This window comes from Pongo pygmaeus, chromosome 9 (assembly GCF_028885625.2).
Source record: "Pongo pygmaeus isolate AG05252 chromosome 9, NHGRI_mPonPyg2-v2.0_pri, whole genome shotgun sequence".
Classification (NCBI taxonomy): domain Eukaryota; kingdom Metazoa; phylum Chordata; class Mammalia; order Primates; family Hominidae; genus Pongo; species Pongo pygmaeus.
In genome coordinates, this window is record NC_072382.2 from 67,978,329 (window position 1) to 67,996,349 (window position 18,021).

The following is an 18,021-nucleotide window of genomic DNA, read 5'->3' on the forward strand; positions in this document are numbered from 1 at the left end:
TAGTGGACAAGACATGTAGGGCCCCAAGAACAGCCTTCATGGGGCTTTTGTTCTTATGAGAGTACCCAATCAATCAGACTTTTTTTTGTTTTTTTTTTTTTTGGAAACTCGCAGAAAAGTAAAACAATTACAAATTGTGATGAAAAACTCCGAAGGAAGTTACTGAGGTGTGGGGAGCTCATTTAAATAAGGAAATAAGGAGGTCAAGAAAGGCTTCTCTGAGGAGATGACATTTAAGCTGAAGCTTGAAGATGAGAAGGAGTCAAGTATATGCAGAGGCAGAGGCAGGGAAGGGTGTTCTGGGAAGGTAATAGCATGTGCAAAGGCCCTGAGGCAGGAAGGAGTTTGGAGTATGACTGGAGCACAGTGTGGGAGGGGAAGGCAGACACCAGACCACATGAAGATGTTACAGGCTGGATGAAGAGTCTGGATGTTATTCTTAGGCCATTGGATGTTATGGAAGGGTTTCAAGTTGAGCAGTGACCTGCCCTGGTTTATCTGGAAGATCTCTCCAGCTGCCGTGTGAAGAATGGGCTGTGGGTACCAGACATCATGCCATGCTGGTAGTGCGTTGAGAGATGGTGATGGCTGTGGAAATGGAAGATGCAGGTGGGATGAGGAGCAAGAGTTGGCAGTGAAAGGGGTGAGGAGGATGGAAGTCTGAGGACGACAGTTTCTGGCCAGAGTGCTGGGTGGATGATGGTGTGGGAGGGAGGAAGTCTGGGATGAGGGTACAGGGGCCAGGTTTGGGGAAGAAATCAGGAATCCTGCTTTGGACCTGTTGTTTTTGAGCTATGTCTGAGGCTTTCTAGAGACAACCAAAGAATGGAAAGAAAATGCCAATACCCATCCTGGAGAAGGAGAACACATTACAGATAACTATGCAATTAACGTAAGCCTCATTCCAAGTGACAAACTCCAGTGAGCACATGCAGCTTCTGATGTTTCTAAATTCCCACCACTAAAGAACCACAGAAAATTATCTGAGGCTGTGAGAGCAGACTGCATGTACACCTGCTCCAGAATCACTATGCTCCAGAATCACATCCAGGCCTTCCTGCAAGCTCTCTATGATCTGAGTATTTGTGTCTCCCCAAAATTCTTATATTGAAATCCCAACACCCAATGTGATAGTGTTAAGAGATGGGGCCTTTGGGGGTGATTAGGTCATGAGGGCAGAACCCTCATGAATGGGATTGGTGCCTTCTTAAAAGAGACCACGGAGAACTTCCTTGCCCCTTCTGCCATGTGAGGATGCAGCAAGAAGATGGCCATCTAATGATCCAAGAAGCAACTCTCACCAGACACAGAATCTGTTGGTGCCTTGCTCTCAGACTTCCCAGCCTCCAGAACTGTGAGAAATAAATTTCAATTGTTTATATGCCACCCAGTCTGTGGTATTCTGTTATGGCAGCCTGAACAGATTAAGACAGTCCCCTTAGGCTGTTGCTGTTGCCCCAAACCAGACTCAGCTTCCCCCAACAAGGAAGATCTGTGGGGGATGTGTGGAAACTCCTCAGTCCCTTTATGTCATGGTGAGTTCAGGCTTTAGATGCAGTATTCCTAAGGATAGGTTATTCTTCACCAAAACGCACTGCAAAAATGTAGCATATGAAGCTTCCTGCTTTGTACTCCTGCACAGGAAATGGCCCCTCTGGGGAGCTCTGGGGATCAGCAGCCCAACCTTTCCCTGACAAGGGGTCTTTTGTATTCCTGCAAGGAGTGTTTCAGAGCCATCTTCTTTTGGTAGGGTCCAGATTGGGTTCAAGTGAAAGTTCACTTTCCCCATTGCTTGGGGAAAGGATGATGTGATGCTGCCTCTGGCCCTGGGACACAGCAGGCAGGGCGTGGATGCCTCCTGGCCAGCAGCCTGGATCTGCAGCCTCGCTTTGGCCACTGGTGGCTTTACCCTTGGGCAAGTTGGTGAGTTCTCTGCACTCAGGGTCATGACAAGCATATGTTCCTGGTACAGAGCAGGCACTCAGTAAGGGGTAACGTGGTTTACTGTCATCTGGTTGAATATGACTACGGTGGCTGCAGATGCTGGGGGTGAGACTGGACAGTGCTTCCCTTAGGCCTTCCCTCCTGTGGTGAGCTCTAGCGTGCAGGAGAAGCTTGGCACTTAGAGCAGGCAAGCATTGCTGGACTTCACCCTGAACCAGGCCCCTCTCCAGGACGTCTTCTGCTCCAAATGTCTCACCCTGAGCTGGGCCTGTCTCCAGGACCTCTCTGCTCCCCGCCCTACCCATCCCCTCGTTCACACACAAGGCCCTGGCTGTTGGTTGAGGCTCCTGCCATCATTATAGCCCTGGGTCTGGAGTCCCCAGCCCAGCCTCCTCCTAAGGACATGTGCCATCTCAAGGCTTCTTTGTCCTTCTCAAAGCTGCAATGCAGACATCTTGGCTCTGCTTCTACATGGCCCTCTGCTCCCTTCCCAGCCCTGTGCCCTCTTTTTACTTAGTTTCTGGTCCATGTCCCCTTGCTGGCTCTGCCCAGAAGCCCTTTCAAGATCCCACAGCAGTCATAGCATTTGAAGGACCAACAGATGAGTGGGTAAGTCCTGTGGTCCACCCAGAGACAGTGCCCTGCATGGACAGTCATTCCTCTTGGTTTTAGCCCAGGCCCTGATCTAAGCATGGCCCCAGCCCCCACCCCAGCACCATCTGGCATCCAGGCTGTACTGGAGAATCCAGGCTGTGCAGGGAGGCCCTGGGCGTGTGCTGGATGGGAACTTGAACTCTGGAGTCTGACAGGCCAGGATTCCAATCTCTGCCCTGCAGCCTTCTAGCTGCATGACCTTGCATGACCTGAAACTTCCCAGGCCACTGTCTTCTCATCTGTGAAATGGGGGTAATCATTTAGTGCATCAGAGTTAATATGAAGATTCATTGAGATAACACTGTAAGATGGTTAGCCCAGCACCTGGCACAGTGACTGCTGAGTAAATGGTGGGGTTTATGAAAGGCATACAGAGCTCTGATGAGGGCATCTCCATCTCAGCTCCTTTTTTAAATTGGGTATCGCATATATGCAGTTAAATGCTCAAAGCTCAAATGTTCAGCTCAGTGAATTTTTATACAGGTATGCACCCATATGAACACTCAGATCAAGACATAGGACATTTTCAGTATGTTGGGCTCCTCGTCCTCCTCTCAGTTGATAATATGTCCTCCACCTCACCCCAAGTAACCATTATTCTTTTTTTTTTTTTTTTTTGAGATGGTGTCCCACTCTGTCGCCCAGGCTGGAGTGCAGTGGCGCGATCTCGTCTCACTGCAACCTCCGCCTCCCAGGTTCATGCCATTCTCCTGCCTCAGCCTCCCGAGTAGTTGGGACTACAGGCGCCTGCCACCACGGCTGGCTAATTTTTTGTATTTTTAGTAGAGACGGGGTTTCACCATGTTAGCCAGGATGGTCTCGATCTCTTGACCTCATGATCCGCCTACCTCGGCCTCCCAAAGCGCTGGGATTACAGGCGTGAGCCACTGTGCCCGGCCTCCAAGTAACCATTATTCTGACATCAGATCAGTTTTGCCTGTTTGGGAACTACATATAAATGGAATTATACAGTATGTACCTTTTTGTGTCTAGCTTCTTTCATTCAATATTATATTGTCTGATTCATCCAGGTAGTATGTATTAGTAATTCATTCTTTTTAATTGCTACATACTATTCCATTGTACGAATATACCATAATTTATTTTGTTTTACTGTTGATGGACATTTGTGTTGTTTTCAGTGTGGGGCTATTAAGAAGAAAACATCTATGAACATTTTTGTGCATCTGTTTTGATGGACATAAGCTCTCATTTCTGTTGGGCATATACCTAGGAATATAATTGTTGGGTCACAAGATACAACTAAATTTTCTCAGCTAATTGCTTTATGCTACTATGCCAAACATTGTTATAACTATTTCATGTTCATTATCCAATTTAATCCTCAATCCTTTAAAGCAGGCTGTCCTCATTTAGCAGGTGAGTAAATTGAGGCAGAGCTGGGAAGCGCCAAAGCCAGAATTCAAGCCGAGGCTGTGTGTCTGCAGGGCCCACAGTCTCAGGGCCTACATTACCCTGCCTCTTCTCACAAGCTCCCTTGAGGGGTGAGCAGCACCAGAGTCAAAGCTGCCAGTCCCTCCACTGAGCTGACTGCCACCCCATGGGCTGAGCCCAGCCTCTCAGCCTTCCTCTTCCTGCCCTCGTGGGGAGCTGGAGGCCATAGGAGCCCCTGCCTCTCTCCCTCATCCTCACAGTGAACACGTTACCTGCAAGTGGGTGTGCAGAGGGGCGGTAATGAGCGTGCTCTGGGTGGCTGTGGCCGCGCGTTTCCACAGTTGTTCTCGTTGGCTTTTGATTCCAAATGAGTAGGAAATGCTATTAGTTCAGGCCTCGCCTGCTGCATGGCAAGGCCCTGGAATAGGAGTGCAGTGAGACGAGAAATTGTGGAGATAAAACTGGTGTGAAATGGAGGCCTTCTCACAAGGCTGGATGTGTCCGTGCGAAATGAAGTTACTTCTGAGAAAACGAGATTTAAAGAGATTCTGCAGAATTAGATTACACTTTCAAATTTCCTTATTAAAGAGGATTGATGCCTAGGAGGGGCTGCTGGTAGGCTTGGTTTGGGATCCTACTCTGCAGTTCCCAGGCCCAGGTGTGGGCCCAGGCGGGCAAAGCACCTTACAAGGTGACAGGGACCCAGACCCCCGGGACCCAGAGAGTGAGTCTCCCCACCTCCAGCAGCTGAAGCAGGCATGAGGATTGTGGGATCAACTTCTGGGTAATGTCTGACATTGCACGTGGGTCCATGAGGGTAACACTAGAGGGTTCATGCTCTTCCAATTCCTTCCATCTTCAGGCCTCTTACTTGTGGGTTTTGTTGAAATCAGAGCTTGATTCTAAGCTCTGATCCACTTTTTGACACTGTAGTCTTTTAAGAGACTAAACGTGCATGAAGCTGCTTGTGCATATGTGTGCATCTGTGCATAAGTATATATTTATATAAGCATACCCAAACACATGCTCATACACACACATGCATGTGTGTGCTTAGATGCATGGGTATGTATTTTCATGCAACTTACTGAGTACCTACTGTATGCCAGCACTGTGCTAGGTACTGAAATAAAACTTGTGGGGAGAATAAAACAGACACAGTCCCTCCTCACATGGACCTAGTGTACTTGTGTGATCATGTGGACATGGAGAAGTATTTGTGTGCTGCTGTGCATGTGTCCTGCAGCTGTGTGGTGAGCGTCTGCATGCTCTCCATGTGTCTTCTAAGCTCTGTGAAGTCTCCTGCTTGGGTCTCAGCCCCCCTCAGCATGCAGCCCTGCAGCACAGCACGTGAGTCAAGTACTTTGGCCCTAGAGATAGACTGCCAGGGTTCACATGCCAGCTCTTTCTCCTACTAACCCCAGCACTTTGGGAAGTTGAGGTGGGAGGATTGCTTGAGCCCAGGAGTTCAAGACCAGCCTGGGCAACATAGTTGAGACCTTGTCTCTAAAAAAAAAAAAAAAAAAAAAAAAAAAAAAAAAAAAATTCCTCCCCCTAAAAATTAGCCTGGCTTGGTGGTATATGCCTGTGGTCCCACCGATGCAGGAGGCTGAGGTAGGAGGATCACTTAAGCTGGGAGGTTGAGGCTGCAGTGAGCTGTGACCACATCACTACACTCCAGCATGGGAGACAGAGGAAGACCCTGTCTTAAAAAAAAAAAAAAAAAAAAAACCAAGGCTACACCTGCCTCCAGGGCTCTCTCCAGAGCAGCCAGAGGGTCCTGGAGCTGTCACCCTCTGAGTTGCCACAGCAACTGCTTCCCATGTGGCTGGTCAGTGGAACAGCCTGTTGGACAGATAGGGTGGCTTCCTTCTACACATACTTGCACTGACCACTAGACTGGCCTTTGGGTGGAGCTGGACTATGGCCAGTGCCAGGGTGACTTTAACCACAGTAGAACAATCAAATCAGTTCGTCGCTCCTCAAAATAAGTGTCTCTCACTATCCTGTTTCATATGTTGAGGAGAGTGACACTAATCAGAGTTAACGTTTTACTGTGGCCTTAGTCCTTAGCACATAAATTAACTCCATTGTTTCTCATGGCGACTCTGAAATGAGTGCTGTTTTCATACCCATTACACAAAAAAGAAAACCGAGAAAATGGTAACTAAGGTCACACAGTCAAAAGTGTCAGACAAACCCACATTGAGAGATATTCCATGAAATGACTGGCCTGTACTCTTCAAAAATGCCATTGTCTTGAAACACAAAAGAAAGGTTTAGGAATTCTTCCAGATGTAAGTAGACTAAACTTGACAACTGAATGCGATGCAGGGCCCAGGATTTTTCCATAAAAGATATTTTTGAAGAAATTGGTAAAATCTGAATGAGGTCTATAGATTAGATAATAATGTTATGTCAATGATAATTTTCTGATTTCAATTATTGTACTGTGGTTATGTAAGAGAATGTCCTTGTTTTCAGCAAAGCATTTGCAAACCAAAAGTATTAGGGGGTATAGAGGCTTCCTGTTTGAAACCAACTCTCAAATGATTTAGGGAAAAAATTATAGGTAAGTAGGTAGAAAGATGGAGGAGAAATCAAAGGTGGTAAAATGTTATATGTAGGGAATCTGGGTGAAGGGCTTACAGGAATTTTTTCTACTATTCTTGCAAGTGTTCTGAAAGTTTGAAATTATGTCAAGAGACAAAAAGTTAAAAGAAAAAGAAAGCAAGTGTCCAAGCAGAGATGGTATCCTGGGGTGACTGTTAATACTATCAGTTCCTGTTCACTGTGCCCTGGGCACCAGACTCTGTGCTATGGCCTCATGTGCATAACCTCATTCTATCCTCACCACATTCTGAGCGGAAAGAGACCATTGTGGCCCCCAGTACACACATGCCAGTCAGAAAGGTGAGGGGATTTAATCTAGGCCCCCCAGCTCCTTGGAGCAGTTCCCAAACTTGAAACTAGGCTCCCCGATTTCAAGATCTGAACTCTTAGCCTCAGTCCCACTCTTGACCTCAGTCCCACTCTTGACTCTGACCTTTTTGGGAGAGTGGGGATGGGCAAGACAAAGGCGTTTCTTCCTGGAGTAGTAGCAGAGTGAAGGCCCCGGGACACAAGCAAACAAGATCCATTTGTGGGAGGGAGAGGAGCTGTGTTCCAGGATCCTGCAGGGAGCAGAGCCAGCAGTGCCAAGCAGGACACACTGGCGTGTGGGAGGGGCTGCAGATGCCCAGTGGAGTTGTCAGGAGGTGGCCACAGTGGCTCCCAGCAGGGGAGCCACAGGGAAGAGCCTGCAGTGACCTGGAGCTGGGTGAGGTAGACGTTCTGGGCTGGAAGACTGGCCTTGGAGGAGCTCACTGGGGTAAGCGTCCCCCAGGCTGCCATCCAAACCAGAGGCACCAGTAGTACTGGAGCCTGTGGGCTTGGCAGTTTGGGAAAGTCCACGTGCTGGAGCTGAGGGGCAGCTGGGCTGGGACAGGTGGGCAGGAGTTGCTGGGGACTTGGGTCTGGCCTAGTGGACTGCTCTGAGGTCCATGTGAAGATGAGGGCATTTCTCCTCCGGGCTGGAGGGAGAGAGCGGAAGGAGCGGGATGACCTCTGGCAGTGCCTCCCCATCACCTGGACTGTCTGGCTTTCCCCCAGATTAAAGAGCGGAGGGTGAGTGTCTGGCAGCCAGATGAGTCAGACTGGGAGGCTTCTCTCCGAGCCTGGCTGCCTCCTTCCACCAGCAGCCCTGCCTCCACCCCCTGCTAGAGGTAGGGGTTGGAGTTCAGCCTGTTTCCCCTCCAATATTGTGCCCCCCACATCCTGAGACTTAGGGCTGACCCTGGGTTGAGTGGACTGGTTTATTCTGCTGGGCCCAGCGCATGCATCTGAGTGTGTGCCCAGGCGTGCGTGTCGGCACAAACATCATCCGTTGTAAAATATCAGTGTTTTCATGGGTGAGTAGTAATTACTGGGTAATGCTTTAAAACCTTTCCTGAAGGAGTGCAAAGCCATTTTTTTCTAAAGTCAGGAGTACATTAAAAGGATTACCATGTAGATTTGATTTTTAGATAACACTAAAATGGATCCCAAATGGACTTCAGCAAAGGGATGCTATCTCCTTAATGGAAAGTGCATGGCCCGAGGCTCAGGTCCCAGAGCCAGGCTGGGGAAGGAGGGAGGGAAGAGGTGTCTGCAGGGGGTCAGGCTGGCAGATTGGGTGGGGGGCTAGGTGGGAATGGGGGAGGCAGAGCAGGAGGGAGGGCCTGGACCCTATGGGGAGCTTATCCCTCCATCTGGGGAGCAGGAGACTGCGGAGCCTCTCCTGAAAGCCCCTCCACCTTTCCAGGAGTGTTTTCAAGTCTCCTGGACCAGCCCGGTGGGAGCAGACACAGCATGGATGCCCTATGAGGAAGGAAGGCTGTCTCCACCGTTTTGTTTGTTTGACCCCCAGAGCTCTTCCACTCTCCTGTGAGAAGCAAGGGATTGCTTCCATTTTTCTTATGGGCAGATGAAGGAAGTTAGGCCCAAAGAGACCAGGGGCATATGCTCTGGACCCCATAGCCACAGGACTGCAGACCTGGAGTCTGGTCCCAGGCCCATCCCATGGGGCTGCCCTGGCTCAGGCTTCCCCCAGAATGCCAGCCTTTCTCATGGGAAATCTCTAGACCCAAGGGTCTCTAAACGCTCTGGGGCCTTCTCAGCCAGGCTGACCCTGGTGTTCCATGTCTTGGTGGACATGGGACACTTTGGCAGAAGCTGTGTGGCTTCTATAAGAGTTCTCCAGAGCCAGGAATCAGTTCAGCACCCCAGAAAAGGGGTGTCCAGGTCTTAAGGTAACCTGCCTATGCAGAGGCCAGCCTGGGCACGGGCAGTGGGGAGGGGGACCTGTGGCAGCTGGCAGCTTCACCCCTCATGGTTTCCACAGGGTCCTCTAGGTGCCAGATCCCTTCAGTGAAGAGATAGTCGACTAGTGCTGGAGTTCACAACCCTGCAGGAGCCAGGACAAACATGCTGGGGTCTGAGCTTGGAAGACCAGCCTGTCCAAGAGCCAGGGTAGATGGAAGAGAGAGTGGGACAGCTGCTTCAAGTGCTGGGGTCTCTCACTGTTTCCCATCGTTTTGGGCTATAATTTAGTGGGCTCAGGTCTCACCTGAGTACGGAGGTTCCAGCCATTCACCCATGTTCTGGTAACAGCCCAAATATACAGCCCTGGGAGGGGTTCAGGACCACTGGGAAGGGAGCCAGGCCTGCTGCAAGCCTGGCTGAGCAAAAGGAACGTGAGCCTTATAGGCGCTGTAGTGGGGGCCTGGCCCAAGATTTTCCCAGTCGGTTTTTGAATGCGTAGCTCTGCTGGCTGCATGCTCCCTGCACAGGGCCTAGGGACAAGTTCCTGCCCTTGGAGCCCTACCCTGGTCCAGGTCCTACCCTGGGAGGCCCCTCATTTCCCCATCCAGCTATTTTAACTCCTCTCCCATTTCCCCACACCTCCCTGTAGGCCAGGACTTGGAAGGAGCCTCACAGACCCCTTCAGTTCTCAGGGGTATCTGCTCCCCAGCTGCCCTCCTTGGGCTCTTTCAGAGCTCTGTGCCAGGCTGGGCCCTGCTAGAAGAGACACAGGCAGGCCCGAGGACAGAGTCATCCTGTGCCCCATCCCTCTCTCAGACCAATTAACCTTTAGAGCTGCATTAAGGAAATTAGGCAGCAAACTCACCAGCTAACAGACAGACCCTGCAGGGACTGCAGGGAGGAGGAAGAGGGAGCCCACTGGCACTGCGCACTGTAGCCTGTGGGTGGGCGCCTGCTCCCCAGACTCACCTGTCCAGGAGAAGTCTAAGGAGACAGCTGGGCTGACAGCGAGCACAGGAGAGGGGAAGGAGTCCTGGGGCCAGCTTGACGGTGGCTGACTCAAGCCCCTATAACCGTCTGAGCCTCAGTTTCCCCATCTGTAGAATGAGAGCATTTAACTGGAAGAACTCTGAGGGCTCTTCTGACCTTACATCTGTGGATTCTGAGACCAAGGCCTCTTGTGCCTGGTTCTCCCCTAATGCCCAAGGAGGAGGGAAGCAAAAGGAAGGGAAGCAGCCCAACTGTTCAGACTCTGGGCTGGGGGCAGTGAGGAGGGCTGGGAATGGGAGGGACACCAGGGGATGGGAGGAAGGCCAGAGCCCTGGAGAGAGCAGGGGTCCTTTGGAGAGGACGGGGCCAGTAGAAGGACAGACTCCAGGGGAGTGTTGGAAAGCCGGGGAGGTGGGGAGGGATGGGCCCCTATCCAGCTGCACCTTGGTCAGGAACGGAGCATGCACACCCTCCCTGTCTTCACAAGGTTTCTCAGGCAACTCCCACAGGCTCCCGCCCTGTAAAGTCACAGAGCAGGGCTTCTGAGGTCCTCTGCACTTCCCTCCTAGCCTCACGGGTCCACATGGATGTCCAGGCTACTGGACGACATCTGCCCCCATCTCCTCCTCAACAGTCCCTGTGGTCCCAGGAGAAGGGACTAGGAACCCGTGCCTCTGTCACTTCATGCCCACACCTGCATGTCGTGCTTGTGTGTGAGGGGTGTGCATGAGCGCACATGCTCGCCTGCCGCGACGGAAGACTCTGCCCTGTGGTGAACATCACGTTGGGCCCTTTGTACTTGGTGCCTGTATGTATGTTGGGAAGCCGGTATGGAAGCTGGTATGGGCCCTGGGAGGGGCTGATGGCTGAGAGATCCTAATCCTGGTAGAATGAGGAAGGATCCAGAGGCTCAGAGCCTGCCCTCCCCCAGGCCAGGGCAGGTGAGGTGTGACACCGCCTGAAGCATTCCCAAGGGGAGCCCCAGCCAGGCCCTGCCAGCTGCCTCCTCTTACCTGCCAGGAGCCCCAGAGCCTCTGCTCCCTCCTGGGAGTGTCCCAGGGGCGTCTCACTTCCTTCTTGACACCATCACAGCTCTACATGGATAGACCAAGAGGCTGTAGCATTTCAGCTGGAGAAAGACGAGTTGGCAAAAAGATCTGGGGGTTCTAGAGAACCTCATAGGCCTGAGGAGACTACATTTCTTAGGCTTATTGCTGGAAGAGCCAATGTGATGGTGGCTTGGCAAGGCGAGCTTCAGGCTTACTCCAGATGAGACCGCATAGGGGATAGAGGCCAGGGTGGAGAGGAACAGCTCAGGGAGGCCAGGCCTGGGGTCTGTGTGTGCCTTGGAGCACAGCAGCCTCTGGAGGGACCTTCGCAGGGCCAGGGAAACAGGCTGTGCCATGTAGCCCAAAGGGCAGGACCCAGAGCCCGGGGAGGAGGTTATTGGGGAGAAAGCGAGGGCTCCTGGGAGCCCCAAACCTAGAGGGGGCGACAGAGAGAAGCAGTGAGCTCCCCATTCTTGGGGGATATTCCTTGAGGTCCAGAGCTACAGGGCCCATCCTGCGTTCCTGTCTGTCTGTCCATCTGCAGGCGTGCCGATGCTCTCCGTCCAGCCCAAAGGGAAGCAGAAGGGCTGTGCGGGCTGTAACCGCAAGATCAAGGACCGCTATCTGCTGAAGGCATTGGACAAGTACTGGCATGAAGACTGCCTCAAGTGTGCCTGCTGTGACTGCCGCCTGGGCGAGGTGGGCTCCACCCTCTACACCAAGGCCAACCTCATCCTGTGCCGACGCGACTACCTGAGGTGGGCTGCCGACCCCTGGCCTCCCAAGCCCTTGTCCTGCTCAGAAAGCTCCCCATCCTCAGCCCCAGCGTGACTGTGCCCCTGGCCCTAGACCCAGTACCCTGTGTGTCCTCTCATTCTTGACTGTCCTGCCCCTGCCCTGCTTGCCCCAGATACCTGAGAAGTCACCTGAGGGAAGCCCCAGGTCGTTATGCCCTTGGACTCGGTGCCCAGCACAGGTCCAGGGCAGGCATTTGTAACCTGGGGCCCCTAAGTTAAGCTTTCGAAGGGCCCCAGCCTAGCTCTGCACCCCGCACCCCCCGCCTTGGCCAGGTGCTTCTGACCCACCTGATCTGGAATCTGGGAGGGGATACCTCAGAGGGGCTTTGAGAACAGGTGTGGAAGCTTTGACTTCCCCAGGACCCTCCTCCCTAATGCAGTCTCTTTCCATCTCCCAGTGCCCAACTTTCCTTTCTAGATGGTCCTTGGGAACAGGCGTCCATTTGCCCAGGGAAACTGGCAGGCAGCCATATCCTAGGAGCAGGGCCAATGATGCTGGAGCTTCAAGACCTGGGTTGGAACTAGCTGTGAGCCTTTGGCTCCTAATCTTCTCCCAGCCTCAGTTTACTTCTCCGTGAAGGGTGAAAGAATGATACTTCCCTGCCTTGCATTCCTCTGAGCTCTAACTCACCCTCCATACAACTTGGATCCTATTCCCTGGAGCCACCTCCCCCAATTAACCCTCCCTGAGGCCATTTATGACATCAGCAAGGCTGGAAGGAGGCCACAAAGCAGGGCCTTGGCTGAGACCCAGCACCTGCATTTGGCTCTGTCGCAGGCTGCTGGATGGTTGCCGGGCTTGTGGGGAAGGAGGGCTCATCGCATTAATTAACAGGTCGGGGCAAGGGCTTCATGGGGCTCCGTCTGCCCAGGTCTGGGCATGTTGCAAGGGGGAGGTTATCAGTGGAAGTTCCCCCACTTCCCCAAAGATCCTTTGACTGACCTGCCTGCACCTTTTAATACCTACATTTAAAAGTGATGCAGTAAAACAGAATCTGTGACTTAGTGCTCCTTGCCAGGGCTGGAGGGGAGAGGCTGAGACCAGGAGCAGGGGTTAAGGAAGAATATTCAGGCTAAGCGCGGTGGCTCATGGCCTGTAACTTCAGCACTTTGGGAGGCCGAGGCAGGCACGTCGCTGCAGCTCAGGAGTTTGAGACCAACCCTGGGCAACATGGTGAACCCCCGTTTCTCCAAAAAAAAAAAATTAGCCAGGTGTAGTAGCTGCATGCCTGTAGTCCCAGCTACTCAGGAGGCTGAAGTGGAAAGATTGCTTAAGCCCAGGAGTTTGAGGCTGCAGTGAGCTGTGATTGCGCCACTGCACTCCAGCTTGGGTGACAGAGCAAGACCCTGTCTCAAAAAAGAATGTTCCTGGGGATTCACCCCTTGAGGACCTAGAAGGGGCCTCCATGTCTGGAGGTTTAGGGCATCACCTGGGGGCTGACCCTACCAGGTTAGGATGATGTGGCAGACCATCTGATGGGTCCACAGGACTTGGAGAGAGAGGCCCACAGGACTTGGAGAGAGAGGCCCACAGTGCAGGATGGGCTTATCAGGAAAAAGCACCCACAAGCATACAGGGCCTTGCCAGCTACTAGGGATGGAAGGTAATTTTTTTTTTTTTTTTTTTTTTTGCTCTGGCAGAGGCAAGGAATGACCGTAGGACCAGCTAGACCAGTGGGCTGGGATGGGAGCGTGGCTTCCTTGAGCTGCTCAGGCCTGGAGAATGGCTGTCCAGAGCCTGCGCCCTCTGAAGCAACTGTTCCTGGGCTGATGACAAGAAAAGCCCCTCATGGCAGGCAGATGCTGTGGCCCAGCCTTTGTCTGCCTTAATCTGAGCCACCAGGCAGCTCAAGCTGATGAATAATGGAGCCAAGCTCATCTGCAGGCGCCTGAGCTTGAGCTGGACAAATCGAGGATTAGAGGGGCCCCCCACCCTCTTCTCAGCCTTCTTGCCTCACTTGGGGCTTGCTCCGTCTGTGTGCAGGAAAGAAGCAAGGAGGAGCTGGGATGGCTCAGACCACTGGGACACCCAGCCAAGGGCTGGCCTGCATGGGGAGGGAGTAAACTCCCTGTCCCTAGAGCTTTACAGCCAGCGGCTAAGAGGAGGGGTGCCTGCCTCAAAGAGGCATTTGTGCCAGATGTCCTTGGCGCTTCCTTTGGGCATCAGTTCTGTTTTACAGCATCTTTGAATAGGATCATCCATCCCTATTTTACAGAAGGATAAACTGAGGTTCAGAGAAAGAAAAAAAGGGACTTAGGCAAGTAACACAGTGAGTTTGTCATGGAAAAAAGATTTAATAAAACACTTTAATTTTGGCAAGGCACAGTGGCTCATGCCTGTAGTCCCAGCACTTTGGGAGGCCAAGGCAGGAGGATCACTTGAGTCCAGGAGTTCGAGAGCAGCTGCCCAATATAGTGAGACCCCATCTCTATTTTCAAAAAATCAAATAATAAACACTGTAATGTTAAAGGTGGGAAAAGCATGTCATGCAGTGGTTTAGAGCACGCCTTCTGGACCAAGGCCCTGTGACTATCCAAGTTGTTTCTCTGTGACTCATTTTTTAAATCTTTAAAATGGGGAATAATAATAGTACCACCTCCTAGGTTTGTTGTGAGGATTAAGCGTTAATCTTTGTAAAGCTCTTAGATTAGTGGCTGAGACATAGTGAACACTACCTAGGTGGTTGCTTAATGAGTTGTGACTGAGAATTTACAACAGGTTTCACAACTACCCCGTGAAGGGTGTGTTTCAGGCTTTGTTTTACAGATGAGGTAAATGAGGCTCAGAGAGACTCACTGACTTGCCTGAGGGCACACAACCCAAGATTCAGTCTGCCCCTGAAATTCAGGCTTGTGTGGGTCTGGAGCCCTTGCTCAGGACCCAGCCTAGGATTCTCTTGTTGGCTCCAGGGCTTGAGGACCCTTGTGGGAGCCTGGGAGGGGGCCTTGGGATGGGCAGTGACAGCCAACTCCTGACCCCGTACACACCCTCCCTGGAAGGGGATGTGCTGATTTCTTGGCAGCCTGATCTCTGGGCGGAATCTAGATGCAGCCCTCAGTGCCCTTATCCTATTGCATGAGCCCACCTGCCGAGCCCACAAGTTGGAGGATGGGAAGGACCCTGGATGGAGGCAACTCCTTTCCCCCTGCCCACCCAGCTCCCCAGAATGCTGCTGAGTCCTCTGCATCCTTCCCTCGGCAGGCTTTTTGGCACCACAGGGAACTGTGCTGCTTGCAGCAAGCTGATCCCAGCCTTCGAGATGGTGATGCGGGCTCGGGACAACGTGTATCACCTCGACTGCTTCGCCTGCCAGCTCTGCAACCAGAGGTCAGTGCTGGACTGGCTGACCCAACACACTCCCCAGACGCCAGCCTGAGGCCTGCTGGGATGGGCCAGGAGCACGGGGGAGGCGTGCAAGCAAATGAGGGTTGCGTGTGTGTATGTGGTGGTGCGTGCAGGTTATGAGCATGCATGTGCTTTATGTGTTTTATGTGTGTGTAAGCTTGGTAGCCAAATATGTGCACTTTAATATTGGGTGTGCACATCTGTGTGGCACATTTCTGTGTGAATATAATGAAGGCGTGCATGAGTTTACTGTGTATGCATAGTTGAGTGTGCATGTGCATGTGTATTTGTAAATGTACAAGTGGGCACATGTGCATGATGGAATTAATATGCATCTGTACATGTGTTTTTAAATGTCTGGGGATATATGTGTATGTGCAATGTGTGTGCATGATGAGGTGAGTATGCATGTGTATATACATGTTTTATTTTATTTTTTGAGATACAGTCTCACTCTGTTGCCCAGGCTGGGGTGCAGTGGTGTGATCTCACAGTCTTGGCTCATGGCAACCTCTGCCTCCCGGGTTCAAGTGATTCTCCTGCCTCAACCTCCCAAGTAGCTGGGACTACAGGCGTGTGCCACCATGCCCGGCTAATTTTTATTTTTATTTTTGTATTTTTAGTAGAGTCGGGGTTTCACCATGTTGGCCAGGCTGCTCTTGAACTCCTGATCTCAGGTTATCCGCCCACCTCAGCCTCCCAGATTGCTGGGATTACAGGTGTGAGCCACCACGCCCAGCCTGTATACGTGTTTGAAATGTGCATGTGCATGGGATAACATATCCTCCCACCCGCGTACCCAGTGCATAGTATGTGTATGTGTGTGCATGTATATTCCAGTGAGAAGGGGTTCCCAAATCTGGAGGGCAAAGTCCCCTCAGGGAGTGGCCACTCTCTCCTCACCCAACCCTTGTGATTCTGGTTCCAGCCCAGCTTCTTTTCTGGTCTCTTGGCCCCAACTCTGTGCCCTAGCCCTGTGGGAGTCCCTGGGGACCTAAGGAGCCACAGCCCTTCAGCCCTGGCTGGGGCTTAGCACCAGAAGGCAGGCGCTCTTCTCAGGAGCCCCCAGGTCAGGTAGGAACGCACACAAGTGCTCCCTGAAGTGAAGTTCAGAGGGACCTACAGGGAACGCTGGTCTGGCTGGGGGCTCTGGCCGGGCCTGCTGTTAGGAGGGCTCAGTGAGCTTACAGCGCCACCTGGTGGTTTGACTGGGATCTGCTGGAACTAGGCCAGCGATCTTGGGGTCTCACTAAAGGCTTCACCCACCCTGGGGACATCTTTAGGGAAAGGACCGGAATCTTCCATTACTTGGGGAGGACTAGGAGACCAATGAAGGGCCTTCCTTGGGTAGGAGAGGAGATAGTGGAACAGGGTTACCTCTTAGAAGGATGCTCTAGGTAACTTATCAATTTTGTTTAGAGGAAGAATGCCCTGTACTAAGCCATCCTCTTAAATTGGGGAGAGGGATAGATGGATGGAAAAAACAACCATTTTATCCCTCCTTCCTTACCCATCTCTGCCTTTTTATTTATTTTTATTATTATTATTGTTTTTTTTTTTTTTGAGATGGAGTCTTACTCTGTCACCCAGGTTGGAGTGTGGTGGCATGATCTCGGCTCACTGCAACTTCCGCCTCCTGGGCTCAAGCAATTCTCTGCCTCAGCCTCCCAAGCAGATGGGATTACAGATGCCCACCACCATGACCAGCTAAATTTTTTTGTATTTTTAGTAGAAATGGGGTTTCACCACCTTGGCCAGGCTGGTCTTAAACTCCTGACTTCGTGATCCACCCACCTCAGCCTCCCAAAGTGTTGGGATTACAGGCGTGAGCCACCGCGCCCGGCCCCATCTCTGCCTCTCTCCATCTGTCTCCCCCCTTGGTCTTTTTCTGTTTGTCCTTTCCGTTTCTCCCTCTCTGGGACTGGGGTAGGCTGTTCCTGCACCTCTCCACCAACCCCCCTAACCCTACACTCACCTCCACAGGAGACCTGACTGTGGAAGCCTGTGGCCCAACTGTCTGTCTGTCCTACCACCTCAGGCTACAGGGCCTGGCCAAGGTTGGGGCTGGCCTGGGGGAATTGCCCAGGTGTGCTGTGGGGACTTTTGGCAGTTCCCTCTGGAAGGTTCAAGGAACAAACTCCCCCCACCACCTCCCACATAGCTCACCTCCTAGGCCAGGCCGGCTTCTGTCTGCAGCCCCCACTTACCCACTGGGACCTTCCCATGGCTTCTCTCTCTCGCTTGGATTTTCTAGATTTTGTGTGGGAGACAAATTCTTCCTGAAGAACAACATGATCTTGTGTCAGATGGACTATGAGGAGGGGCAGCTCAATGGCACCTTTGAATCCCAAGTTCAGTAACGCCCGGCGCCTGGCCTCCAGGCCCGTCTGTCCATCTGCCCGCCTGCCCACCCGCCTGGCCGGCCAGCCAGCCACTCTACCAGTGCAGGCTGGCCAGCCGCTCTCCTGCCACATTAGAACTTCTCCGTCCTCGATGGGAGGGATGGCCCTTCCTCCTCCACCACCGCCCGTCTTTGTGTGACCCCTCCTGGGGCCAGGCCGGGCCTGTACAGTCTGTCTTCTGTATATAAATGGGAACATTTATTTTATGAGAAATGTAATGCGATTTTATTACTGGCGTGGATTAAACTTATGAATGTTTCCGGGAGGTTACTCTGCGTTGTTCACATGACTGACACAGACCTGGGGCCCCTCCCCTCTGCCTCTCAAGGGCAGGGCACAGAGCAGGGTGGGGGCCTCCAGCATGGGCTGTTGCCGGGCAGGGGAGCAAAAGGTTGGCTTTAGGGGAAGAAGCTGGGAGGAGGGAGAAAACTCAGAGCCTCCAGCCCCAGCCAGAGGTGAGACCTGGGGTATCTTCCCTCTGGGAGAGCACACAGTCTGGCCCTGAGTAGGTCCCCAAGAAGAGGGGAAAGATGAAGCCTTCCCTACCCTGTGTTCAGCCCCTCTGTTGAGACCCCAGACTGACTGCACAGATGGGGACCCAG

The 18,021-nt window shown here is 52.3% G+C and overlaps 1 protein-coding gene and 1 long non-coding RNA gene across 6 annotated transcripts in view; one reads left to right on the forward strand and one right to left on the reverse strand.

Moving 5' to 3' along the window:
* The window catches only part of LMO1 (LIM domain only 1), a 53,611-nt gene extending 35,927 nt beyond the window's left edge, over nt 1–17,684 (forward strand). For 4 of the 5 annotated variants that reach the window (XM_054438578.2, XM_063671167.1, XM_054438577.2 and 1 more), the window contains exons 2-4: nt 11,419–11,632; nt 14,874–14,999; nt 17,272–17,684. In XM_054438578.2, coding sequence (XP_054294553.1) covers nt 11,427–11,632; nt 14,874–14,999; nt 17,272–17,377 — 438 coding nt within the window. In that variant the 5' untranslated portion in view covers nt 11,419–11,426 and the 3' untranslated portion in view covers nt 17,378–17,684. Of the gene's footprint in view, nt 1–11,418; nt 11,633–14,873; nt 15,374–17,271 lie in introns of those variants that run through there. The other variant, XM_063671168.1, reaches the window with a different exon arrangement.
* On the reverse strand, nt 103–12,321 carry LOC129007526 (uncharacterized). Its single transcript, XR_008492357.2, has 4 exons — nt 11,960–12,321; nt 10,839–11,307; nt 9,805–9,932; nt 103–2,837 (listed from the first exon to the last, which is right to left on the reverse strand). It is a non-coding gene; the product is annotated as an uncharacterized LOC129007526 (long non-coding RNA).
* Nucleotides 17,685–18,021: the final 337 nt, after the last annotated feature.